Source organism: Medicago sativa, chromosome 5 (genome assembly GCF_051527215.1).
Source record: "Medicago sativa cultivar Bolivia chromosome 5, Bolivia_mono, whole genome shotgun sequence".
Taxonomy (NCBI): Eukaryota; Viridiplantae; Streptophyta; class Magnoliopsida; order Fabales; family Fabaceae; genus Medicago; species Medicago sativa.
The window spans coordinates 59,401,062-59,428,644 of record NC_140753.1 but is presented as its reverse complement, the minus strand read 5'-3'; the positions used below and the strand labels follow the sequence as shown (position 1 = coordinate 59,428,644).

The following is a 27,583-nucleotide window of genomic DNA, read 5'->3' as shown; positions in this document are numbered from 1 at the left end:
TATCAAATATAATAACTTATTCAAATAAAAAATATACTTTGGGGTAGCCAAAGCTACCTCGTACTCATACATAGCATTGCCCCTCCTTTTAAGCATCTCACTTTACGTTTTACTATTTTAAGATACGAGGGGAGTTAAGTAGCTCAATGTATTTAAGTTAGGATATAAAAAGTTGGAGATCTTAGGTTCAAAAGAAGTAAATATTAATCTAACAACTAACTATTAGTATTTGTCATTGAAAAAAAAAACTAATTTAAGATGTGAATTTCTTGAAATGTATAATTGTCTCAAAGTTCATTCATTAATAAAACAACAATAATATTTAAATACTTCATACTCTCTCCGGTCCTTATTATAAGAAACAATTGACTTTTTAGATTCATTGTATAATTGATGTATCTATCCAACGTTTGAAGTCCATGTTTATGCCATTTTAATTCAAGACGCGAAAGGCTTGATTGGGCAAAGTAACATTATGTTTTGTCACACTCTCAGAGAGAAAAATCAATGTGCGGATTTTTTTAACCAAACTTGGAGCCTCTTCGAATAATGATCTTATTTATCATGACGATCTCTTGTATCAGATGGATGCAACCAGAACTGTTTTTCTTCTTCTAGATAGTAGTTTGTATTTGTTTTCCCTTCTGTTTTCCTTTTTCCTTCTGTTGTTTTATTTACCCTTGTAACAAAAAAAAAAAAACAACGTTTGAGTTTATCTCTATCTCTCTTTCTGTCGCATCACTTTTATCGTATTACTCTCAATATCTTTCAAAATGTATACACTTTGCAAGTTTTAATGCAACTGATAAATGTTGAAATTATTAAGTTAAATATTAACGATGTTTTGAATTCAAACTGGATAACTCATATTTATGTGTGTGAGTTTCGTGTAATATTAATCACTCTATTTAAAGACAAAAACACATGTATACAACCTCTGGTCACTATTATAGACAATAATCTAGATTTTAAATTCATTTAATTAATAATATATATAATCTCTATTATAAACCACATACATTTTTTTTTGAGGGATATACATTATATAATAAATAAATCTAAAATATTAATTTTTGTTTATAATAATCAGTGATCAAATGATGATCTACACTGATACGAAAGGATACACAAACATTTTCCTTAAATAAACTCATATGACTCGGATCCTGCCCGACAATTATATCCAAAACCAAGTCCATGTCGTGTCAACTCTTCCTTGTTCCTACGCAAACACAAATGTTCCATCCTTCGTCAAAAACCGTTAACTACCAACAACAGAATGTTAGCTATTTCAACGCAATGCATGACTTGTGGTTGTAAACTATATCAAACTTTGTCAAACATGTTCCTTACCTTAAGCCATTGCACACACTTTTCTTTCCCAAATTAGTCACTTTCCTCTTTTCTTTTCATTTCTTAAACAAGTTTCATTTTATCCAAATGAAAAAAAAAATGGGTTGTTGTTGTTACATTAGTTTTTCATGCTCATAAAAATATTGGGTTGTGTTAATTTTCTTTGATTTGTGTGTTTTGTATATAAAGTTTTGATTTTTATCTCTTGGTTTTGAAAATGTGGAGTAGATGGAGTAATGGGTTGTTGAGGAAAAGGGTGTGTTCTATTTTCAATGGAAATGTTAGTTATGGTGGAAAAATTCAATCTTTTGATCCATTTTTGATGAATTTGAGGGATTATAGATTGGAATATGGTGAAAAGAGAAAAGGGGTTGGATGTTTTTCAGTTGTTGTGATGAACCAAATGAAAAGGGGTGTGTCTTCTTCTTCATCTGCTGGTAGTAGCAACAATGATTCATCAGAAAATGGGGGTGTGAAAAGCAATGGTAAAGGGAAAGATGAGACTATATCTTTCTCTGAAGCTAAGAAGCTTATGAGATTGGTGAATGTGGAATCTCTAAAGATGAAACTTGGTATGGATGGGAAAGAAGTTATTTCTTATAATGAACTTATTGAAGCCTGTGAGAGTATGGGTGTTGCTAGGAATTCTGAAGATGCTGCTGCATATGCTAAGGTTCTTGATGAAGCTGGTGTTATTCTTCTCTTTAGGGATAAGGTCTATCTTCATCCTGATAAGGTTTGCATTTAACTTTTTGTTTTGTGTTTTATTGTTTTGTGAATTGAGTTTTGAAGTTAGGTACATATCTTGATGAAGCTGTTGAAATTGAGTTTAGAGTGACAAAATTTGATTTTGTAATGGTTTATATTTGGATATATTCATGAAAAAATGAATTGAACAATGAATTTGAGGGTGAAAAACATTATAGAAGCAAAAGTTATAAATTTTAGCTTCCGAGTTAGAATCAATTCAAAGGCAGAATCAATTCTACTCGACCACGTCTCAACATGTAATAATCAATTCTACACCTCCGAAAATTTTGCCTCGTACAAAAGTGAAACCAAATATACACATAATGTCTATAGCGGTATAGCCAAACCGTTGATCTTTAATTTTTTAATAGTTTTGCCTATAAGTTTTAGGTGAGGTAAAAAAGCAAGTAAATTTTTCAAGGCAGAAACTAGTTTTATCATTTCTAATCAAACTTAGGCTTGAAGGTGGCCATATAAATCGTTAATCATGAAATTTTCTATCATATTCCTACATCAATAATAAAATGAAGTAGTTCCTTTCTAGTAAAAGTAAGGCTTGGAGGTAAAACAAATTTTGCCATACAACAATCAAATACATGTAAAATTATATTTGTAGAAAGTAAAATCAATTTGTAAAGTCAAGCACACCCTTATTTTTCCCTCTTTGTTTCTGTTTGATTGGCTTAAATGATGAAATTGATTTTGCGAGGCTCACCTAAGGCATGATAAAGTCAAGGTCTATTACCTATATCCACTTTTCATGGTCCCCCGGCATTTGGTTAGATTTGTGCCGAAGCTATTAAAAAGTAATAGCTTAGACTCTTTGTGGCGGTGAAGAGGGTTATCCCATTGTCAAGTTATAATCAAGTGTTTAATTGTTTCAATATCTGAATGCTTCTTTGGAACTCTGCTGCCAAAATCAAAATTCTTAATACCGTGATGTAAGCACTAAGTATTAAGCAAACAACCATCAACTACATTCATGATTAAGGTCAGATAAAAAGAAGAGGAAGAGTACCCTCCATCAGTATTTTGGTTTGTGCATGTTAACACCATAATATATGATAACGAGTGTTAAGTGTTAACGTCATTACTGGTTTAAAGCTCCAACATAAACTAATAATAGATACTAGAAATTCCATAACTGTCTATGTGAATTCTTTGATGTTGTTATTCATTTCTATCTCTCAAGAGCATGGTTTATATTTATTGAACTGGCCACATTGTCTCAAAAAAGAAAGGCTAAAGCCACAGTTATGCTTGGTTGTATGGGAGCTGAAAATTGTCAGCCATGCTTCAACTTTCAGAACTATATTTTGTTATATAATGTTATAGACTTGTTTGATGTTGTTATAGGTGTTACTAAATATTATTATAGAGTTGTACTAAGGGTAATTTAATCTTGGCTAAAATATTGTTTTGGTCCCTGCAAATATGTCTCGTTTTGGTCCCTGGCCCCACTTTTGTGTTGATTTGCACACGTGGCACATGACGACTGAACCCATTTATTAGAAAAATAGTCCCTGCAAAATCTTTTGATTTTTAAAAAGGTCCCTGCAAAATATTTTACTTTTGAAAATAGTCCTTGGAGGGACTATTTTCAAAAATAAAATATTTTGCAGGGACCAAAAACAACAAAAAAAATTTACAGGGACTAAAACCAAAACGAGGCATATTTGCAGGGACCAAAACCATATTTTAGCCTTTAATCTTTTATGTGCTTTTTGTATATATTTTCTATTTCTCTCTTTGTAACATAACAATGCATCAAATGTTTGCGCTTTTCAGTGAATTCTTTTCATTCCTTGATTGTTCCAAGATCCTTAGAAAAAGTTATGCATTTTAGAGTTTGAATAAGTAACATTGAATTCAGTTTATAACATGAATGCATGTTGGTTCAAACATGCTGATTCCTCTTTTGTTGCTTGGTCAACACGTCACATGTTTACAGGTGGTTGATCTGGTTAGAAGAGCAGTTCCATTGGCACTGACTGAAGAGAACGATCCACTGAGGGAAGAGTTAAAGAAGCTGCTCGATAAGAAAGAAGAAATTGATGTGTTGGCGCATAGGCAGATGCGCCGCATCCTATGGTCCGGACTAGGTTTCGGTGTAGTTACTGTTAGTCTCTTCTTCAGGCTAACATTTTGGGAATTCTCATGGGATGTTATGGAGCCTATTACTTTTTTCACAACAGCAACTGGCTTAGTAATAGGTTATGCCTACTTTTTATACACATCACGAGACCCTACTTACCAAGATTTCATGAAGAGACTCTTTCTTTCAAGGCAAAGGAAGCTTTACAAGAGGTATAACTTTGATGTTGTGAGATGCAAGGAGCTTCAATACATGTGTAAAACACCTTTAGATGCCAAAACCATTTTGAAAAATCGAATAGGAGTTGATTGCGATCTCGATGATGCTTTACACAAGGATTAACAATTTTCAGGTGGTTTTATAACGTTTATTAAAAAAAATCAATCTCTTTTTTTCTTATCGAGTTAATTTTGTTCTCCCTCTATTTTCCCATTGGTGGGGAGAAGCTTATTCTAACTTCTGGTTTGGCTTGTAACTTGTGAGCCACCATTTGTTTTTCCTTCTTTAACTGTTATATGTACTTATTAAATACAAAAGATGATTACATATTCTTCCATTTTGTTGATAGCACTTGGTTAATTTATATGTCACATGACCAATGGTGAATCAAACCTTGTAAGATTTGGTCCATGATTAATTTGGTTACTTTTAGGCTATGTTTATATGTTTAGAGTCCTGCATTAGGTGAAATATAGTACGAACATGTGTTTGTACGTTAGACAATCATTAGCTTACCAGTCGGTTTTGCATCTAAAAAGAAAAAAAACTTACGAGTCGATTATGTAGGCATTAGTCCAACCCAAATTATAGAACGGTACGATTGGTTGATGAGAGCTTTAGAGATTTTTAGTTTTTTTGTTGCACCTTTTTTCCTTTTTAGTTTGTGTTTGACTGCTTTTTGTTAATTGAATTTGAACTTTGAAGTTAATGATTTTTATTTTTTTTTATATTCTGAAATCAGGTTTGAGATGAGGGAAAACAACAAGCCACCCTTATCTTAGTATATGGGTCGGGTTACATAGAACAAACATATAATATTTTATCATAAATTATGAATTATTTTTTTATAGCCAAATGTTAGCAATTATTTTATGGATATACACATGATTTATGTCTAGCCATATCAATTATTTTTAATTTTGTGTGGCTTAAGTGAGGTAAAAAAGCATGTAAATTTTTCAACCCAAATGGCAGAAGGTAAAAATTAAGAGGTATTTCTAATCAAGCTTAGGCTTGAATCTAAAATAAATTTTGCTACACAACAACCTAATTGTCTTACATGTAAACTCTCGCTGCTAACGTGAGAACCTTTTTGATAAGCGCTCTATAAGTTCATGTAAAATCATGTTTGATAGAAAGTAAAATCAATTATGATATGATTCATGGTAAAATCATCATATCATAATATGCTAGTCAAGTGTTTTGATTGAAACGGTTTGATTAAAGTATCAATGATAACTGGTGTGTGACAAATATAATCCCACAATAAATTTCAGGTTGTATCGTTTGGTGTTTTGATAGACTTTTCATGTTGTTATGTGTAGACTTGATCTCTAAGATTTTCTTGGTTTTGTAGAGTCTTGTGTTGGAGATCTTAGAGCTTTTTTTTTTTTTTCCTTGGTTAGCAATATTGCTTGTGCTAACTTGTAATTGTACATTTTATTCTCCCATTTTTATACATCTTATGCTTGAATGTGATCAGGGTTGTCGTTTGAATGTCGATGTCTTGGGTGAATCAAGAGAATGGTGCCCTTAAAAAAAAAGTGACAGCGTTTAAAATTGTTTAAATATCAGTCTCTTTGAATTTTTTGTTGTAAAATCATTAATAATTCGTTCATTAGCGAGGTTCTTTAAAAAAATATTTTCTATTGAAATCAAAGCAAGAGTATATAATTTATATTGTAACATTGTAGATCTCTAATAAGATTTTAACAATTTCAATTTAGAAAAATTTGTTTCAACATATGAAACAGTTATAGGAATATTTAGTATTATTTATATGTTATGCATGCATTAGGAAAACAATTAAAAGTCTTTCAAATACTAAATATCATATTATGTGATTTCAATTCAACCGTTAAAACATCTGTAATTTTTTTTAAATTCTTCAAATAAAATTTCACCATCGAGATCAAGAGAATTATCACATTTTAGACAAGTTTCAAAATATTTACACATGCTTTCAAGTTCCTATCATATCATATAATAATCTAAGCCTTTCAATGCTAACTAAAAATCCAAAAGTACTTTTATACGTGCTATACCACCCAAATTTTCGTTTGATCTGCAATATATTAAAAAATATAAGAAATCTTAAAATACTCCTCAGCATACTCGAGGTTCACTTGTGCCTCTTTAGACAAATTTTTCATCATAATGTTTTTTTTTTTTTTTTTTTTTTACAAATTTGCGTTTTGTTAAATAAACATAAATTTAATCTCGATTTAATTTACAATTTTTTTTCAACATATCAGTAACATTTACAAATCAAGATTCTCTATAATACGAGAATTTGAATAAAATTATAGACTTACAAGCAAGATAAAAATTATTTTTCAACTTAACTATTAAAGTTATTCTTTTGGTGATGGGGTCAGAGAGAATGTGTCATATGCTTGAATTTGAGGCCATGGTGATACCTCTAAAGTGCAGAGAGAAGAAGATAATATAAACGATACTCTTTGTTGAACTATTTCATTTCATCACCATCATCTTCGAGTAAGAAACTATAATTGCAAGGAATATGATATTAGGAAGAAAAAAAATACAATTTTTGGTTGCTAGCACAATAACTAAATTGAAGTACTTTTGCTAGCGCAATAACTCATTCTTCTCTACCGATTATTTTCTACTCTCTTGAATCTAGTACACATAGAATCAACGAAACATTTCATCACATACACATTCAAAATTTCCGCACTTGTGAACAGCAAAAACCGGACAAGATTCGTCCAAACAATCTTCGTCTTCTACACATTCAGAATGTCCTATAATGAAAAGAGAGAGTAAAATAATGCTACTGAAAACATGATAAAGGAGTGTGTACAAACTATGAAGTAAAGAAGAAAATTCGAGAAGGATAAATAGATGGCTTACCTCCAATGTCTTCCGTTGCGACAAGAAATAAGGAAAGAAATAAAATCATAACATAAACAAATTTGATAATTTCAGCCATATTTTTTTCCTCTTTGCATGCAGAAAAACTTAATATGATTTGATCTCTTCATAATGTATACAGTCCACACTCTCCTATAAATAGTTAAATAGTTTTTAGCATTTATGAAGTTGTAAAAACCCTTCACAAAATTATATCTTAAGTATATTCGTGTCTTGTGTTTGTCACATTAGCACACTTAGTAAGCAGCATAACCAACGGTCTAATCATAAGAATTCATTATGTATTTACTAACTTTTCATCACTTTTTTTAACCTCTCATCCTAGCAAAGGGAAAGATCATATTGTTGGACCATGGTAAATTTATCTATGCACAAGTAGAACCTATTGTAATTTTCATTTTATTTATTTTTACGATGAAATTGTTCGATAAAAATGAATGTGTATTTAATTTTGTAATCGTATGATTTTTTTTTTCTTCTGCATTCTCATTCACGTCAAATATATGACAAACTGAATTTCCCTTTGCACTTTCTTACAAACAATTCAAAAAAATTAATTCTTAAAATACCTTAACTGAAATATAAACATGCTTAGAAATGTCGGTCATGTTTTACCTCTTGGCATATAAAAAAATGAAAATAATTTTATCTCTTTACAGTGCATAAAGTCCTTGCTCTCCTAAAAATAATTTAGTAGTTTTTAGCACTTATAGAGTTGTAAAAACCTTTCATAAAAGTAAAATAGTTATCTAATGTATCTTAAGTATATTGTTGTTTTGTGGTTGTCCCTTTAACACACTTATTAAGTAACTTGAAAAATTTGCTTATCATAAGAATGACACAATATTTTCCTATATATATTTACAAGCACCGCCAAGAGTAATAAAAATACATTAAATGTAGATACTTGACAACACTCGTACATAAAAGGAGTTGGGTCTAGTTCCTTAAAAAAAAAAAAAAAGGAGTGGTCCAGTGAAAAATCTAAATTTACCTTTGCACATCCATACGAATAACTAGAAATTTTTATTTCTTAAAATACTCTCACTGAAATAATTATTTTTTCATGTTCCCCTAAAAAAATAATGTTGCTTTTTTATTAGGTATATATTATAATTTTTTTTGAAGAAGGTAAAATGAAATATTAAAATCATCGATCGGAAATTTCAAGCACAAGAAGTGTATATATTATAATCTTAGTTAATTCTCATTTCATAATTTTTATCGGTTTATACAAAATAATACTTAGCCGCCTAAACATTATGGGAGCAAATCTGCTTCATTTTATTTCATTACTCTATAGAAATTATTAAAAAGTAATTTAGTGGTTGAGATTGTCACTGGACCGAGTGCACTGAAAAAGCCATTAGAGAGAATCCTTGTCCTATCATTATAGTTTTGTAATTAACCCTAAATTGTTATTGACATTTCTATAGGTCATTTAGGAAAGTGTAAGTTAACTGCATTACATTGTGCATTAGAAGTGATAGTTTTCCATGACTATATGACCTATTGGTTATAGAAAGTCTATAGCTATATTATAATATAGGTTTTGTTAGAAGACACGTTTTATGAATGTGTCTTTTAGTAAGTTATTTTATTGGCATTTGCTAAAAGACACCAATTAAATTTTATGAAGGTGTCTTTTAGCAAGTTATAACTAAAAAATGGATAATCACACCTTGAGGTGTGGCTTGCTAAATGACACCTCTAAAGGGTGTCTTCTAGCAAAACCCTTACATACACACACACACACACACATATATATATATATATATATATATATATATATATATAGAGAGAGAGAGAGAGAGAGAGAGAGAGAGAGAGAGATGCAGGATGCCATATTCATCAATATTACCTCAAAGAAGAAAGAAAAGTTCATATTAGTAATGATGTATGTTTAGATTTCTATAGGTACGTAGTAAAATCTAAAGATTCTTTACTCTAGAGTAGAAGTGACTACAAGGAAAACCACACTAGTGCTAGATTCTAACTAAAATACTCCTCTTTGAAATTGTTTAAAGGGAAATGATTTTCAAACGTATATGTGGTGGTGTTTTTTCAATAAACTTGAAAACATTTTTCATTTTAAATATATTATATGAAAATTGATTTCAAATGTATAAGTTTAAGTTTACTTCTTTTAATAGTTGGCTTACATATGTTTTAAATCTAACTTTTAATTAAGATGAACAACCTTAAATAGTATTTCCTCCGTTCTATAATAGATAACTTGTTTGATAATGTGCACCGTTGACCTAACATATTTTTACCATATTTTTCTACTAATATATATACAAAGATAAATAATATCATATAAGATATTGTTGGATTCGTCTCGATGAATATTTTAAAAATATTAAATTTTCATAAGTTTTTCTAATAGAGAATTAAATATATTAAAGATAAAAAACATGCATTGATATGTATGACAAAATCAACTTTGTCACTTAATATGGAATGGATGAAGTGTTAAATATGTTTTAAAAGCTCGCAAAGCTTACTTGGAGGAAGTGTACCCTTCATGATGACACCATCATTTAAGTCGATCAATGAGTGTTAACATCCTCGTTAGTTTAGAACTCCAACATAAACAAACACATGAGTTGCGAGAGATGCTAGAAATTTGGAAGTAGCCTTCAACACATATTTTCTAGTGATCTCTTGTTGTTTTGGAAGCAGCCTTCAACAACAAGAAAGTAGGATCAATGAGAATGTTATTTGTAACATATTATTACCGAAAAATCATTCCAAAGAATGTAATTTTTTAATTTGAAACAACCCATTGTTGAAGTTAAGCTTGTATAATATACTAGTGAAACAAAGTTGACCTTTTTTTTCCTTGATTAAACAGCAATTACGTTAATTTAATAATAGAGTTCTTCGGAGTTAGTTTGTGATATAGGTTTGGTCTAGATCTAAGGTTCGAATCCTTAAATACTGACAATTTTTGAGTTGGGATAGTCATACAAGATTATGTTTTTACTTCAATTGAACACCCACCAGTGTAAGGTGGGATTGGTTTCCGACAATAATCAGCCCTTAAATTTGATACCGAGTTTCCAAAATAAATTAATAATAAATTTATATGATTTATTTTTATTTTATCAAATAATTCATTTATTACTAATTTTTCTCCTTCAACATCCATTTTTGAAAAATGAAAATAGCCATTAGCAAACATTATTATCATAAGAACAAATTATCATTTTAGTCTCTTAAGTGTCACTCTTTCTCCTATTTTCTTAAACTATATAAACATAATACATAATTCTTAACTGTGAAAAATCTGTCAAGTTAGTCCATAAGTTATATGAAATATGTCGCTTCCGTAATATCTCATAAGTTAAGGGACCAAATTGTAACGTTAATAACTTATGGGACCAAAATGTAACCAACAAATAACTTAAGGGACCAAATTGTAACGTTAATAACTTATGGGACCAAAATGTAACCAACAAATTACTTAAGGGACCAAATCATTAATTAAGCCTTAATTCATTATATATATATATATATATATATTATATAGCTCGTGGTTGAATTTGGTTAGTCTGTCTAGAGTAATTTATTTATATGCATACAATTTTAACCAAATTGCGGGGATAGCTCAGTTGGGAGAGCGTCAGACTGAAGATCTGAAGGTCGCGTGTTCGATCCACGCTCACCGCAATGTTTTGGTTTTTCTTTTCATTTTTTCAATTTCAATCGAAGCTTCTCCTTGTGAGATATTCAAGAATTATCACTACCAAAAAAAAAAATATTCAAGAATTATACTAAGAAATTTTTTTTAAATTGGTCCACCTGACTTAAAAATGGTTTTTAATAAATTAAAAACTATTAAAACAAAATGCACTAATTTGTCCAAAAAAAAAAACACACACACACTAATCCTTCTCTGCCGTCGCCGCCACGCCGAGCTTGCCGCGACCACCACCTACAACCTCCCTGCTTCAACCTTCTCCGGTTTTTCTATTCTTTGATTCGAAGTAGAAGAATCGCTATCTCGCAGTTGTCACCATTAGTGAGTAAATTCCTCTTCCTCTTCTTATTTGATTTCTTGATTTTGATTTCGAGATTTTGGCAACATGCAATTCATGGCTTCAGAAAGAGAATATCAATAAATTCACATTATAGACTCTGGTTTACATTCATTTATTTGATTTGTTGTTGGTTGAACACCAACTGTTTGATAAATGTTCTTGTAAGTTATTATTTGATAAATCTACTTTAGTGTTATTTTATATCAATTGGGTAAGGGAATGACTTCAACATGGCATCCTTAGTTTACCTCGTGCATTTGTCGCAAATTTACAATGTGTTAGTCATGTTTGGTAAAGTTATTTTATATGCATTGGTTATCCTCAAAACTCGTCACCTTTTCTTACATGAATATGTGCATTATAAATTACTACATTGAAATTCTTAAGAGTCACTATTTGATTATTAGACAGCCAAAATGCAAGGAGGATTGCGATCATTTTTGTCAAACGGGAACATCATTAAAAATGCTGTTTTGCAACGAGTCCGCATGGTGAATCCCTTGTTGCAGCCAGTTGCCTTTTCACGGTTTGAGTCTGCTACACCTGCTCGTATTGAGGAGCATGGTTTCGAGAGCACCACAATTTCAGACATCTTGCAAGGAAAAGGTAAAGGTGCTGATGGTTCTTGGCTTTGGTGCACCACAGATGACACTGTTTATGATGCTGTCAAATTGGTAATGCATTTTGTTGGAACTGTTTTTGCAATTAATTTATAAATGTTTACGTGAAATTGATGTAGCTCACTAAAAATGACATCGTTGCAGATGACACAAAACAATGTTGGAGCTTTGGTGGTCGTGAAACCAGGGGAGGAGAAATCAATTGCTGGAATTATTGCAGAAAGAGGTACCAAATGTTCACGCAGTTATCCTTCACCATCAACAATGAAACATTTTTGGAGATTCACTTCGAAAGTATCAAAATCTTTCAAATTCAACGAATTGCATACCCTTTCGAATCCCACATTCTTCAAACGATATTCGAATTCGAATACGCCGCAAAATCCAAACAAGGTCTTAGACCTAGTTTCATTTCTCAAACCTTCAACATCCATTTCAAATCCAGAATCCACCGAACAAATACCAAACCACGTCTTAGACCTTGTTTCATTGTTCAAACCTCCAAATCAAGAGGATAAAGTCGCAATTTTGGCGAAAGATTTGATTCGTGTAGCTTCTGATTATGTTAGGGTTTCATATATTTTGGATCAGAATTCTGAATATTTGATTGGATCTCACCCTGTTTATATTCAACTTTTGAATCAATTGAATTCAAAACCTTCCCTTTTACTTGAGGTATTATTATCATTTCAATTGATTAGATTCTTAGTTTAAAAGCAATGTAATTGTAGTTTGTTCTAATTCCATTATTATACATTGCAATACATAGGCCTGTTTGATTAACTTATTTTAGACTGTTTGGATTGGCTGATTATGTTCGTAAGCTGTTTTCAGCTTATTTTCATTGGATCTCCAAGTTAGCTTATTAAAACAGTTTATTGCTTATACCAAAATAATTTAGTTTTATATTTTGTTATTGAAACCATAAGGGCTGAACATGATAAGGGTTTATGCTATAAGCTGCAAAATAGGCCATTTATTCAAATTGGGTTTTAATACTAAGGGCTTGTATGTATTGGCTTATTGGCTTATTTGACCTTATCTACTGGCAGCATAAGTTTTGTGAGACTGTTTGGAAGAATTTTTTAAAACAACTAATTACATTTTTCAACTTATTTTTATAGTTCTCCAAGATAACTTGTGAAAATAGCTTATAGCATATACAAAAACAATTCAACTTTATTTTATCAGGCGCTATAAAAATAGTTTATGTAAGTGTATACATAAGGGCTTATCATGATAAGTGCTTGTGCTATAAGCTGCAAATAAGTTGTTTATCCAAACATGCCCTGAATAGGAACCGATAGCGATTTGTTTAAATTCTGGTAACATAGCCCTATAGCTTCTATTTAACAACATTGTATTAAAGTAAATAAATGTTACTTACGCTTTGTGTTGTTAAAAAAATCAACTTTCAGGTGATTAATTGGAGAAGGAAGCGAAAGCTATCTTTTTCTGATGCTTGCAGGAATTCCATGCATGCACATGAGTATTCAAAGGGCATTAAAGCTGCAGGAAGATGTAAGAATATTGATCTTGCTGTTGAGCTATTTAAGGAGGCAGAATTTAAGGGTGTGAAGATAACCAGCACTTACAATGCACTAATGGGTGCTTATATGTTCAATGGTCTTTCTGATAAATGCTACTCTTTGTTTCTCGACATGAAAAAGGATCCAACTTGCTATCCTTCTGTTGCTACGTACAATATTGTTATATCTGTTTTTGGTCGCTTGATGCTCACTGATCACATGGAAGCAACATTCAAGGAGATGAACGAGTTACCCCTTGCACCTAATATATCCACTTATAATTATTTAATTGGTGGATATATCTCCACTTGGATGTGGGGTGATATGGAGAGAGTTTTTCAAGTGTTAAATTCAGGCCCTGTTGAGCCTAATATGAAAACTTACCTGTTAATGATTCGTGGTTATGCACACTTGGGTAATCTGGAGAAGATGGAAAAGATATATTCGCTGGTAAAGGATAATGTAAACGACATGCCAATTATCAGGGTTATGATATGTGCCTATTGTAAAAGTTCTGATGCAAATAAAATGAATAAAGTAAAGGCGTTGTTAAAGTTGATCCCTGAAAAAGAATACAAGCCATGGTTAAATGTGTTGTTGATTAAGCTTTATGCCGAGGAAAACTGTTTGGAGGAAATGGATAATGCAATAAATGAGGCATTTAAGCGCAGAACCGTTGTAACGACCATGGGTATTATGAGGTGCATAATTACAGCTTATTTTCGGAACAATGCGATAGAAAGCCTTGAAAAATTCACCAGACGTTCTGTACTTGCAGGGTGGAGAATGTGCTACTCCTTATATCATTCTAAGCTGGTCATGTATGGTTCACAAAAGAACCTTAGAGAAATGCAAAATGTCCTTGAGGAAATGGATAGGGTCAACATGCATCGCACCAAGAAAACACTGTGGATAATGTACAAAGCTTACTGGAGTTGTGGTCAGAGATCCTTGGTTTTGAAAATATTGGGACAAATGTTCAAGCATGGGCATGAAGTTCCCATTGATGCATTTCCATCATAATTTATATTGCTGAGGTGCATCGCATATGTCGTTACCGTATCTATAAACATGTTCTGTAGATAAACACGAAGATGTTCCTGAATTTGTCTACAGTTTTAGGAAAAATGGCATGCAACTCGTTGAATATATTTGATGATTGGATTGGATTGGATTGCATTCAAAGGAATATGCATGATCTTTCTATTAGATATTTTTCTTGCCAAATGGACTTCTTCAACTGGGGTTACCATCTCAAATAATATGTAGGTATGCATCAATTTGCTGCTGGTAATAAAAGCATTCCTTGTAAGGGTGAATTTGCAGTTTTGAGGTCTAATTTTTCTGAAATGAACGCACCACTCACCAAATAGGCAAATACCATCAAGATTGAATGAGAACATGACCTCTGTTGTGATGGAATGTGATAGTGAAAATGGAGGTAAATTAGACAGTCCTGATCCAAAACCATTTGCTAGCTGCAGTTCTTGAGATGTCGGAGAAGCAAACATGTACAACAAATTTATTCATTCCATCTTCTTAGAGTGTGATGGCTTCATATGTCGTCAATGACTGCCGCTGCTAGAGACATCATTCAATTTTGATTGAGGTGATGGAAGCTGCAGAATCAAGTTTGTCTGAAAAGAATGTGGAAAAGACAACTGGCTGTACGGGTTGCTTTTGAAGATTGGAAAATGAGATTGGAGGAGTTCATGCAGGTAATGGTCAAGAGTACTGAAGAAACTCGTGCTTGAGATTGTTTTTAGTGTCAAGGTCCGTAGGTATGCCTTTATTGAATTTTTTTGAATTATCAATTCTGAATCTTTAGATTTTGATAAGCATCAATTTTTTCTAATCAAATCAAATCTAATATATAAATTATAATGATGCATTGACTCTATAAATTGTGTCTTGATATAACATTATTCCTTGATATAATGTTTTCATACAGCGTTATCTTTTGTTGACAAATCAGTTTGGTTAATTTTTTTTCCTTTGATAATGTTTCTGATATAATTTGTCCTGGTTTTTGTGCTGAATTCAGATTAATATAAAGGTCAGATAATCATAAACATGTTACTAAAATACACACCCATACAAATGTTTGTTTGTGTGTGTGTATTTTGGAAAAAGCGAACTCATTAAATAACAACACAATTAGTGCTCTATCAGAACAATGTTTGGATAAAATACCCAAAACAAAAACGTCATAGACCTCCCAGATAGAGATCCTCATCTTTCGTTAAATTAAACATGTTCTGCCCCTTTGGTCTCATATGCTATATCTTCCATATGCTTCAACTCTGCAAATTGCAGAGGTTAAAAATTTCTGTTGCAATTTTTTTATACTGTCGGTGCATAGTAATTAGATTATATATTTTAATGTATATATAAAGATGTTACAGTTTTCTTATTTACTTATATGCCTATTAAGAATGATATTTTGGATGAATTATACTTTATACAAATCTTAGCCAAATTTGTTTGTTAAACAAGTCAGGATTAATGTGGAGCATCCCATAAATTTTTCAATGTCCCCTATCTTATTCTCTCCTTTACTGACCCAAGCTTAGTGTGTTTACGTAATGCTTATCATCCATATTAAGTTTCTTGTTCATCTTTTTTGAAGTGTAACCTGGTTTCTTGTCCACCATCAGGAGATAGATACTTGAAACCATGGATAATTCCACTACCCAAAGTCAGTAAAGGAAAGGTGCCATATTCTAGCCGGTGATCGTTTATGATAGGATGTGATGACAAATGAAAAACTTGTGATGTTACTCAAAAAAATGAATCCTTCTCCGGCGTTAGAAAAATGACAATGATTTATCAACAGGATTAGGCAATGTAATCGATCCTGCTGCTCAGTATGCTAGAGTTCTACCAAAATTTGCCTTTCAAAGAGGAGGCAAAGCTTTGGACTTGAAGGCTCAGTCAATTCAAGAGAAAAGCATTTTTACAGCCATACTACATTTTTTCTTCTTCAAGTATCAGGCAAAGATAATACTCTTCTTTAGGAATGTTTATGGCTATACTACATTTTTTCTTCGAGTGTTTCTCAGTTGCAGCATATTTTATTTAGCCCTTCAGTTTTTCATGGGTTCTAATCGATTTTACAACTTAATTTACATACAGTACTGGAATACCTCAGCTTAATGATGTCAAATTTTTATGTTATCCAGACAAATAATAAAAACAGCATAGATTATTCATTCCTTTTTTTTTTTTTTTTTAATTTGTACTGTTTCTGTGTTCTTTAAGGAACAAGAAGTGCTTCATTGTATACGGAGTGCTTGACTGACCAGTAACATGTATACTGCTTATTTTGCAGCTGATTTTTTACATTATTGTAGAGTGGTATAATTCAATAATCTTATTCCAGAAAAAGATGGATTGTTCTCTTTACTCATAAAGAAGTGATTCTTATGAAAAACACATTTCAGTAGATTTGATTCTTATGAATGTTGATGTAAAATTAGATTATATGAAAATAAAGAAAAAGAGACAAAAAGTTATTGACATTCATGAATCTAGTCTCTTCTAGGGTCTATTTGGCAATGTCAAGAAACGAGTTATAGCTTATAAGCTCGTCTAGCTAAAAAATAAAAACGTTTGGTAATAGTCTTTTCAGAACGAGCTTATAGCTTATAACTTATTTTCAGACACTATTTCAAAGTGTTTGAACTTATACCTTGTCATTTTTTTATACTATATTTACCCTTGTTTTTATCTAAAATCCATTTATATCCTTTATAACTTACTTAATAAAATAAATATGCATTAAATGACGACGTTACTTCAATTATATTATTCTGGGAACATATATAATTGTTACGATTTTTATATTTTGTGGGGTATATAATTATTACGAGTATCTTACTTTAATTTTTTTGTTTTATCAACAAACAAAAAAAACTTAGTTTTTTAAGATTATTTTTTGATGTTACTATATATAACCATAGTTTTAAAAATCGGATCGATCATCGACCCGACAAGGTTATGGGGTCAAGAATTTATTGGTCGAACCGTGGATCACTAGGTAAACTGCATAAAATCGGATGACTCGGTCGCATAACTCGGTATCTATAACTAAATTGTGTAGGTATTAGGTCGGGTTGAACTTGAAAATCCAGTCACTAAAACACTTCATCACCTAAAAATGACAAAAAAAAAAATCAATTACCATAGTTTTACAGGAATCTAAGTTATTGAGAAATGCAAATAGTTAGTAGTTAGTTATAATGGAAAAAGATTATCTCATGAGCGTCAAGCAGTTCAAGCCATTGATTTAGTAGGAGAGAGAATATAAAAGTTAGAGAAATTAAAAATGAGGATAAACGGGTTTAAGGGTGGAGATCTCTTCAATTGAGAAAACATGAGACAACAAAATTTGAGAGAATGTCCTTTGAAGAGAGCCTCTAGGTTTTTTTTTTTTTTTTTTTTTTTTTTTTTAGCGAAAGACCTTATGCATTATTTAAAAAATACATAAAAGAAAAAAATGTTTTGGAAATACAAGTCAAACATTTGTCAAAGTTATAATTACATTTTTTATACAACATCATTCCAACAATGGATTGGTTCTAATGATAAGGGACTTAAACCCCTTAAACATGTGGTCAGAAGTTCGATTATAGAGATTACTCACTGCTAAGCAGCGGTGAAAACTTCATATCAATCTCATGGTTAACAAAAAAAATAAAAATAACACCAAAGAGTACATTTTAATGGCCATCCAACAAACAACCTGTAATTAAAGGGTACGATTAAAAAAGAAGACATATCAAACTTCATGGTTTTTAGCCAGTCAAACAAGAACGGATCCAACGAAAATAATCTCAAATTTGGCCTAAACACAAGCAGCTAAATTTGAGACTCTAAAATACATAAATATAAACCAAAAGTTCTGGTAAATAAGAGCAAAAGACTTTTAAGTTTTTCATAATTCAATAAAACCATAGCAAACCTACCTAGATCTTAAGATCCAAATCAAGCTCTTCAATGTCACCTTGGCTACTTGTACTCTCTCCATCTTTCTCTTTTCCTTTCCCTTTCGCTTTCTCTTCTGATTGATTCATATTTCCTCTCATTACACTGCTGCTTGAAGGAAAAAAAATCTTGAGGAATAGGACCAGATTCTGATGACATGGAATGTTTCAACATAGGAAATGGTCCTATAGGATTCACTTGACCAAGCTTCATTTGCAAGTTACTATAACCATTTATAGGAAAAGTGCTAAAGTGTTGCTAGGCTTGGAATACTCCCTTCTCATTAGTTTGATTGAAGGAAACTATTGATGGACTCGTAAATCCTTGAAATATTCCATGTTGATTTGTTGGAGAGGTGAAAGAGGTGTTTGGATTAGCCTTTCTTGCATAGTTTGCATCTTGTAGTGGAAAAATTCCTATTTGACTTGAACCCGCACCATCACCAACTACATCCTTTGAACTTGAAGCCACATTTTTGTCCACAAATATCGGTATCAAAGTCGAGGTGTTGTGTTGTCTCCTACCATCTAATTGTAAGACACATTTTTCAGGTTCAAAAGGTCATTGCAGAAAAGACAAATTAACATTTGATGAAACAATATCACACTTGGAGGGACTGTCCCTCCAAGTGTTTATGGTTTCATATAAGTTAGGACTTAGGATTTGGAATATTATTACCGTTTGTGTTACTTTCTCTGTTGTCTTGATACCTTAAAAGTGAAGTAACATGAGTCAAGTTTTCTTGCGTAGGAAGAAAACTTCCTGATGCTTGTGCATTAGGTTGAGTGTCGGAAACATTGTTAGAGGCGTATGATGATGAATCCCCCAAACAAAGCATCAAACATTGTTCATTATCAAGTTTTGTGGCTGTCTCTGCTAAATCTGCTAAAGATGGTCCAAGTACTTGAGGAGTGATCCTCGGTTCTGGAACATCTGGAATGATGTTTGCTGTTGCACTTTCAAATTCTGTGCTAGGAGTGCCATTGCTGTTTTCTGTATCAAGGAATAATGGAAAAAACAATAGTACTTACAAAAAATCATTTCAATCATCACTACTAGAAAATATTCAATTATCGATAAATTTATAGACAAAACAAATGAATATGATCTCCAATTTTGAGTTTTCCAACTGTGAGAAAGAATTAGAGACAAGTTTCATGTTCCATGAATTCAAATTTTTATCTATCATACTTGTGTAATTTTTGAAACTATGTAATATAATTGGTTAATGTCCATTGAATTTGTGTGGTTAATAAAGTAGTCAAAGTGGTTAACAACGAACATTTTTTTGTTAATGGAGTAGTAAAATTGATTAATGATACGACTCAAATTTTGTATCACAAAATTTCTCTTCTATATTTTAAAAAAAAATGCTAAAAACAACACACGGTGTCATATTTATGTCCAAATAACATAGACGTTGCATGATGGATGACATATAGATAGAACTATGTATTAAGTTTACCAAAACATGTTTTCACAAAAAGAGACACATGAGTCGTATAAAGATACGGTTTCCCCTTTTTAAATCATTTTTTCTCTCCTCGAGCCACATCAACACTTATGCAGGTTGCATGGTATACAATGTTTATATATGGTGTCGTTTTTTGTGTGTTTAAATAATACAACTCTAAGTTAAACTATGACATGGATCTCCTACCGCCGCTGCACTGTGTAGTAGCGCTAGGGAATTCAAATTCATTTAAGTGAGGAGTAAAGTTAGTTACCTTGAGAAAAGAATGTGACGAAACCTTGCATGGCCTAGGATATTAGGTGGTTCAACTTGAGATATTGTACTTGATGCTGCTAATGGTGCATTTGCGGGTAAAGATTCCAAATGAAAACGTTGAAGGCCATCAACACTTATATCTTCAAAAACCCTTATTGCAACACTTTGTATAGCTTCAGCCTGTTGTTAGAAATAATGTGTACAAAATAGTATACATAATTTATATTTTTGAATGGATAGTATACATTATTTTAATTGAAGCTTATAAGTAAACTAAAATTATCAAAATATGGCCTGATATTAATTTGGTCATACCACTTGGTAAGGTCTTGAGTCTTTGTCATTAGCATACATAGCGTTGCAGCACAGTAGATACACATCAAACTACACATCATTCAAAGAGATGAAGATTTAGTTGAAAGTATTTTACAAATCAATATTAATGAGAATGTGAGAAATATGTATGATACAAATTAATTGGAAGAAGGTCCCAATAAATATGTAATACTATATATTACAAACAATAGAGGATTAAACAATTAGTAGTCGAGAGCATAAGATAAAAAAATTGAAAATATCCAAGGCTAGAATAACTTTCTAAGAATGAGATATCTTGTTCTATTTTATACATTTTTTTTAATTTATCATTTTTTTAAAAAGTTTTAAGTTTTTAAAGTGGAAATTAAAAAAAAAATGTTTGATTAGCTTTATTTTTATAAATATGTTCAATAAAACTGTTTCAAACTTTCTTATTTTAAAAGATTATCTGGTATATATTTCAAATTTCAGTGCCAACCCAATATGTATATGTGGAGTCCTATAGCCAACTCAAAATAAATAAAGATAACACTTGTACTTTTGTTTTTGTTTTGAACAACACCGCAATCTTCTTTTAAACATGTACACCCTCCAATCACTGTTATAAGTAAGGGAAATGTTAACTTGTGTCCTTAAGGCAAAAGTTAATGAATCAAATATGGAACTGATTTATTAGAAGGTGTGCATTGTATTTAATTTTTAACTTTTCAATGAGTTGAATGCACACAATTTTAGACAATATTTCTTCTTTTGGGTTTCTTAACATGTGCACTAAGGACACAAGTTAACACTACCCTAAAATGTTAATTTATGCTTATAATAGTGACTGGAGAATATATACTTCTAAAATGACTTTAGAGAGTGGAAAAAGTTCTTTCATAAATAACCGGAAATTGTTCACAATTTCTCTTAACCATCAAACCCTTTCTAGAAGAGACCTAAGACAATGGCCTCAGTAGGAGATCCATGTCATAGTTTAACTTAGAGTTTAACTTAGATCCATCAAACCCTTTCTAGAAGAGTCCCTACTCAATTCAAATTTGTTTAATTTATGCTTAAACTCTTAAATTTTTGAACAATTTTTTGCAGACATGTTTAGAACATTACTAAAAGTTCGTCCGCAAAAAATTATCGCAAAATTTGATTTCTACATCCAGATTTTATTACTTTTTATCTTTAACTTTTGTCGTTTTAAAAAATTCATATTTAATTCATTTCATGTCAGAAAATTCTAAATTTTAATAAACGAACCTTTCATAGTGTTCTAATCTTGTCTCAAAAAAATCGTTCAAAAATTTAAGAGTTTAAGGATAATTAATCAAACTTTGTTTTAGCAGGGACTAAAATTATAAGTAAATTTTTTTTTATAGGGACTAAAAATGCTATTAAAATTAAGTAGGGACTAAACTTACAAGGTCGCTATTTTATAGGGACTAGAAACATAATTAACCCTAAAAAAAAACCTTTCGAAAGGATAGGGTAATGTAATATACCATTCGGTCATTATTATAAGCAAAAATCTATATTTTAGGTTCATTCAATTAATGATGTATGTGATCTTTATTATAGACAACATACATCATTTAATGAATTAATCTAAAATGTTGATTTTTGCTTATAATAGTGACCGGAGGGTGCACTACCTTATTGAAAAAGATATCAAAATGCAGATCGAAGAACTACCACCTTTCCCAAGGAATGACAGACACAGATCTGGATTCTCTCCATTAAAAATTCTTTCAAGTTTTCTCATGTGGAATCTCAACCATCAATCATGAGAGAGAAAGTGAAAATTAAATTATAATGAAAAGTGGTTGTTGTATTTTAATGGTGGAGATTGAAAATGGAGAAAACTTGAGAAAATTTCCAATGAAGAGGATCCAAATCCAGACTGACACGCTTCTTGCTGACATGGAAATCAATGTGACATCATCGTAATTTGTAAACAGCTATGCTAAATGGTGCGACATATACATGCACGAATTGGGCACGAATTCTTAGAACAAGTGCTTTTATGTTTTTTTAAGACTGCACATCCCACTTCTAAAATCAAAATATCTAACAAAAACATAATATCCACCGCTCCACATGTTATCTTTTGTAAGACTGCACTATGGGTAGGGATGGCAAAGCGGGCTGGCCTGCCCCGTTTAGGCCCGCCCCGTCTAAGCCCGCTAAAAACGAGACGAGACGAGCCGAGTCAAAATTAGTGACCGAGTCCAAAATCTCACCCCGCCCCGTTTAGTGGCGGATTTGCGAGTTGGCGGGCCGGCCCGCCAAATAAAAATCTTTTTTGATTTTTTTTTTTACAACTTAATTGTTACAAAAAAAAATATGTTGCTTTTGTAATAAAAAAAATATAAAAGAATAGGTAGCAAATAAATTTGTGAAAAACAACATAATTAACAAATTATCGAATTAAAAATTAGAGAAATAAATTGTATATGGTACTACGATTGCGATTCTTTTTTCTCTCCTAGGGTTTCCAAAAACCTAGTGAGAAGTTTCTCTCCTCAGTGAGAAGTTTACGTCGATCTCTGATATCTCTCTTCCCTAATTGTTTTCCCTTACACTTATACCTTCTCCTCAATCCCTTTTACTCACCATGGAGCACCTCTACATCGAAGGTGAAGAAGATGAATTGGAAATTCTAGTTGATGAAAGACAAATAACTAATGACGTCGTTGGAGCGTCTTATGTCCTGGTAGGGCGTTTTCTCACGGATCGACCAGTTAGATTTCATATGATGAAAGAAAAGATGGCCGAATTTTGGCGTCCTGTCTGCAAAGTTTCTATCAAGGAGGTTGAACCTAACCTATATCTTTTCCAATTTTTTCACCCTCGCGACATGGAACGGGTTATCAAACAAGGTCCTTGGTCTTTTGATGGCCGCACCCTTATTCTAGGGCTTCTGCAACAAGGAACCACACCCAAATCTGTCCCACTCAATCACGTCCCTTTTTGGGTACAAGTCCATGATGTTCCTGTCGGTTGTATGTCTCTAGCGGCAGGTAAACAACTCGGTAACTTTATTGGTGAATTTATGGAATACGATGAGAAGAATAACACCAATTTTCTTGCTACCTTTATGCGTATCCGAGTGTTGATCGATGTCCGTAAACCTTTGATGAGGTTTAAGAAGATCAAGACAAAGATTGGTCTGCACACAGTTCGTTTCAAATATGAGCGATTAGGCTCTTTCTGCTATTATTGTGGTTTGCTGGGCCATACAGATGATTTCTGTAGCACTCTTTTTGCAAATCCTACTGATGATGGAACACGTATGTGGAGCTCTGATCTTCGCGCTCAAATAAAAAGAAACAACAATGGCGGTTATGGCTCTAAGTGGCTGCGAGAGGACGAAGGTCCGGTTAGGACTGCGGGTGCAACACAGAATCCAGGAAACATTACAAAAGCTAACGTCTCTGACGGAGGAAATAGCAAGCAGTCAAAGCCGCCCATAATTGTCAATAAATTAGGAGAAAAAATTTCTTTGGCTGAAGCTTTTACCAATCCATCCACTTTATTTCCCCAAGTGTCACGTAAAGAAAATAAGGAAGTTCATGAACATGTAGTTAATGAGGCAGAACTAATGGAGGAGGAATTAGATGACACATTAAAAAAGAGACCAAGGTGCAATAATGATAATTCAGAAGTCATAACTGATGATGCAGTAAAGACCCCACAAGGAAGTACCACAATATCTATGGAGGGTGTACAACTTACGGTTCAGAAGCAAACCACAATGGATACACAGCATTTTTTATCGGCAGAGTCTGGTTCCCAGACCTGCCGGACGAAATGAGTATTTTATGTTGGAACTGCCGAGGTCTGGGACATCCTAAGGCAGTTCCTAGTCTTAAAGACCTTATCCGTGTCTATAAACCGGATATTTTTTTCCTTATTGAAACTTTGTCGCATTCTAATAAAATAAGAGAAGTTTGTTATTTGCTTGGTTATGATTCTTATTTTACTGTTGATAGAGACGGTCGTAGTGGTGGTCTTGCTGTTATTTGGAAGTCCTCTATTCAATGTAATATCATCAATTATTCATCTAATTTCATTAATTTGCAAATTTATGACTCCGACAAAGGCAACTGGCGCCTAACTTCATTTTGGGGCTATTCTAATAATGCTCAGCGTCGACAATCTTGGAATCTTCTTCGAGATCTTGCTGCTATGTCCGATGACCCTTGGTGTATCATAGGCGATTTTAATGATCTTCTTACGAGTGATGACAAACGAGGGGGATCTGAAAGACCGACTTGGCTTTATAATGGTTTTCGTTCAGCAGTCAATGATTGTAACTTGCATGACCTTCCTTTAGAAGGATATCCTTTTACCTGGTTCAAAAGTCTTGGAACCCCTCGTGCAGTAGAAGAAAGACTTGATAGAGCGTTCCACACATCCTCTTGGCTTACTTTATTCCCGAATGCAAGATTAATTAATCTTGTTGCAGCCACTTCAGATCATTCTCCTATCCTTCTAAAGCTGGATCCTGAGAGGTATATTCATTCGAAACGTAGTTTCCGCTTTGAAAATTCATGGCTCCTTGATCAAAGTCTCTCTGATATGGTTGATGAGAACTGGCACTACTATCCAACTAATAATGTTTTACAAAAATTAAAGTATTGTGTTGATGATATGGAAGCTTGGAGCAAAGCCAATACACCAAATTTTCGTCGTGAAGCCAACAAATTACGGAACGAGCTCGCTGCCATCCGAAGTAGTAATGACCATACAACTGATGCATCTGTTACTAACATCCAAAACAAGCTTTCTTGTGTTTTGTTGCAGGAAGATATTTATTGGAAGCAGCGATCCAAAGTCTTTTGGCTTAAGGACGGGGACAAAAATAGTAAGTTTTTTCATGCATCAGCCACTGCAAGACGCAAGAGAAATGCTATAAAAAAGTTGCGAGATGCTCATGACATCTATGTTGAAGATCAATCTAGCTTGTGTAACATTGCCCAAGACTATTTTTGTAACCTCTACACACCTAGTGATGGGGATCATTCACCAATTATTGCTACTATCCCTCAATGCATTTCCCCCCAAGACAATATGTCTCTAACGGCTCCCTTTAAGGAAGAGGAATTCAGACATGCTATTTTTTCTATGCACCCTGACAAATCTCCAGGCCCTGATGGTCTTAATCCAGGCCCTGATGGTCTTAATCCAGGTTTCTTTCAAAAATTCTGGCCCCTTATTGGTAGAGAGATTTTCGAAGCTTGTTGTTCATGGCTTTATGAAGGTAGCTTTCCTCCTAATTTAAATGATACTAACATTGCTTTAATTGCAAAAGTAGATCATCCAGAGAGCATGAAGGACCTTCGTCCCATATCACTTTGCAACGTCATTTACAAGATTCTTTCAAAAGTCCTTGCCAATCGACTCAAACAAATTCTCCATAAGTGCATCTCTGATACTCAAGCAGCTTTTGTCCCTGGTAGAGATATTCTTGATAATGCTCTCACTGCTTTTGAAGTACTTCATTATATGAAATGCAAAACCAGAGGTAAAGAAGGAAATATTGCTCTAAAGCTTGACGTTAGTAAAGCCTTTGACAGGGTTAAGTGGAGTTATTTACAAGCGGTAATGCAAAAAATGGGGTTTTCAAATATTTGGATTCACTGGATTATGCAGTGTGTCTCCTCTGTCAACTATCATGCGCTTGTCAACAATGATCGTGTGGGACCTATTACTCCTCTTTGTGGCCTCCGACAGGGGGATCCCCTCTCACCTTACCTTTATATTATTTGTTCTGAAGGCTTGAGTTCTTATATCAGGCATCATGAGAATAGCGGTCTCATCCACGGGGCACGCATCTGTCGGGGGAGTCCATCGATTACTCACCTCCTTTTCGCAGATGACAGTTTTCTTTTCTGTAAGGCTACTATCTCTGAAGTGACAACCCTCAAGAATATTCTGGATACTTACGAGGCTGCTAGTGGGCAAGCTATTAATTATCAAAAATCCTCCATCGCTTTCAGCCGAAATACAAATTCGACTCTCCGAAACAATATTATTCATCTCTTGGGAGTCGTGGAATTTATGGGGCACGGTAAGTATCTTGGCCTCCCATCTATGATAGGCAGAGATAAAAAATCAATATTCACATTTATTAAAGAGCGCATTTGGAAAAATATACAAAACTGGAATGCTCGCTCCCTTTCACGTGCAGGTAAGGAAGTGCTTCTTAAGTCCATTGCACAATCTATTCCTACTTACTGTATGAGTGCTTTTTTACTCCCTACCACTCTTGGGGAAGAAATAGAGCGCATGATGAATTCATTTTATTGGGGTTCGAAGAAGAATGGAGGTCGAAGTATTAATTGGTTAAATTGGGATAAGATGACTACTTGTAAGGATCAAGGTGGTCTTAATTTCCGTGACCTTGAAGGTTTTAACCTAGCCATGCTAGGTAAACAAGGATGGAAGCTCCTCACAAACTCTTCCTCTCTCCTCACCAGGGTTCTCAAAGCTAAATATTTCCCTAGAAGCGGTTTTTTGGGCGCCAATATTGGCCATAGCCCAAGTTTTACGTGGAGGAGTATCTGGAGCACTATTCCGATGTTATCTCTTGGCTATAGGTGGAAAATTGGTGACGGTAACAATATCAATGTTTGGAAAGACCCTTGGATCCGCACTCGTCAGAATTTGCGGCCTTTCACGATACCGACAAGTAATCTTACCAACATGACTGTCTCCCAGCTTTTCAACCCAACAACCAACACTTGGAATCGAGACTTTATTGCTTCTATCATGAGCACGCAAGATACATCCGATATTTGTAAGATACCTTTGCACTCTCGAACCGACTCTGATACAATTATTTGGAATGCCTCTTCTAATGGCTCATACACAGTCAAATCTGCCTACAAGATGTGCTTGAGTATTTCAAACCAACGATCAAACTATCATGTCTCGGGAGATTGGAAGTTGATATGGTCATTACATGTTCCACCTAAAATCAAACATTTTTGCTGGCGATTGCTTCGTAATTGTTTACCTACACGGTCTAATTTGCAAGGTCGTGG

General features: G+C 33.0%; 2 protein-coding genes, 1 long non-coding RNA gene, 1 other non-coding gene and 1 pseudogene across 9 annotated transcripts; 3 read left to right on the top strand and 2 right to left on the bottom strand.

Moving 5' to 3' along the window:
* Positions 1-1,114: 1,114 nt before the first annotated feature.
* On the top strand, positions 1,115-4,754 carry LOC146923576 (calcium uniporter protein 2, mitochondrial-like). Its single transcript, XM_085708735.1, has 2 exons — positions 1,115-2,089; positions 4,055-4,754. Exons 1-2 carry the CDS (start codon positions 1,571-1,573, stop codon positions 4,538-4,540), a joined length of 1,005 nt encoding a protein of 334 aa, XP_085564861.1. The 5' UTR covers positions 1,115-1,570; the 3' UTR covers positions 4,541-4,754.
* A 2,107-nt stretch (positions 4,755-6,861) lies between these two features.
* On the bottom strand, positions 6,862-7,930 carry LOC146923575 (uncharacterized). The gene is made up of 2 exons (XR_015009790.1): positions 7,295-7,930; positions 6,862-7,185 (listed from the first exon to the last, which is right to left on the bottom strand). It is a non-coding gene; the product is annotated as an uncharacterized LOC146923575 (long non-coding RNA).
* A 2,987-nt stretch (positions 7,931-10,917) lies between these two features.
* Positions 10,918-10,990, top strand: TRNAF-GAA (transfer RNA phenylalanine (anticodon GAA)). Its single transcript has one exon. It is a non-coding gene; the product is annotated as a tRNA-Phe (tRNA).
* A 167-nt stretch (positions 10,991-11,157) lies between these two features.
* LOC146923573 (pentatricopeptide repeat-containing protein At2g30780-like) lies at positions 11,158-16,897 on the top strand. 6 transcript variants are annotated; one of them, XM_085708733.1, is made up of 5 exons: positions 11,158-11,342; positions 11,769-12,035; positions 12,126-12,656; positions 13,400-15,228; positions 16,168-16,897. In XM_085708733.1, the coding sequence occupies exons 2-4, from the start codon at positions 11,778-11,780 to the stop codon at positions 14,531-14,533; spliced, it is 1,923 nt and encodes a 640-aa protein (XP_085564859.1). In that variant the 5' UTR covers positions 11,158-11,342; positions 11,769-11,777; the 3' UTR covers positions 14,534-15,228; positions 16,168-16,897. The 6 variants fall into 6 exon arrangements, with proteins under 6 accessions (XP_085564859.1, XP_085564856.1, XP_085564854.1 ...); XM_085708730.1 differs by having other exon boundaries at positions 13,400-15,283; XM_085708728.1 differs by having other exon boundaries at positions 13,400-15,291.
* A 1,391-nt stretch (positions 16,898-18,288) lies between these two features.
* LOC146923572 (uncharacterized) lies at positions 18,289-20,579 on the bottom strand (annotated as a pseudogene).
* Between the last annotated feature and the right edge of the window lie 7,004 nt (positions 20,580-27,583).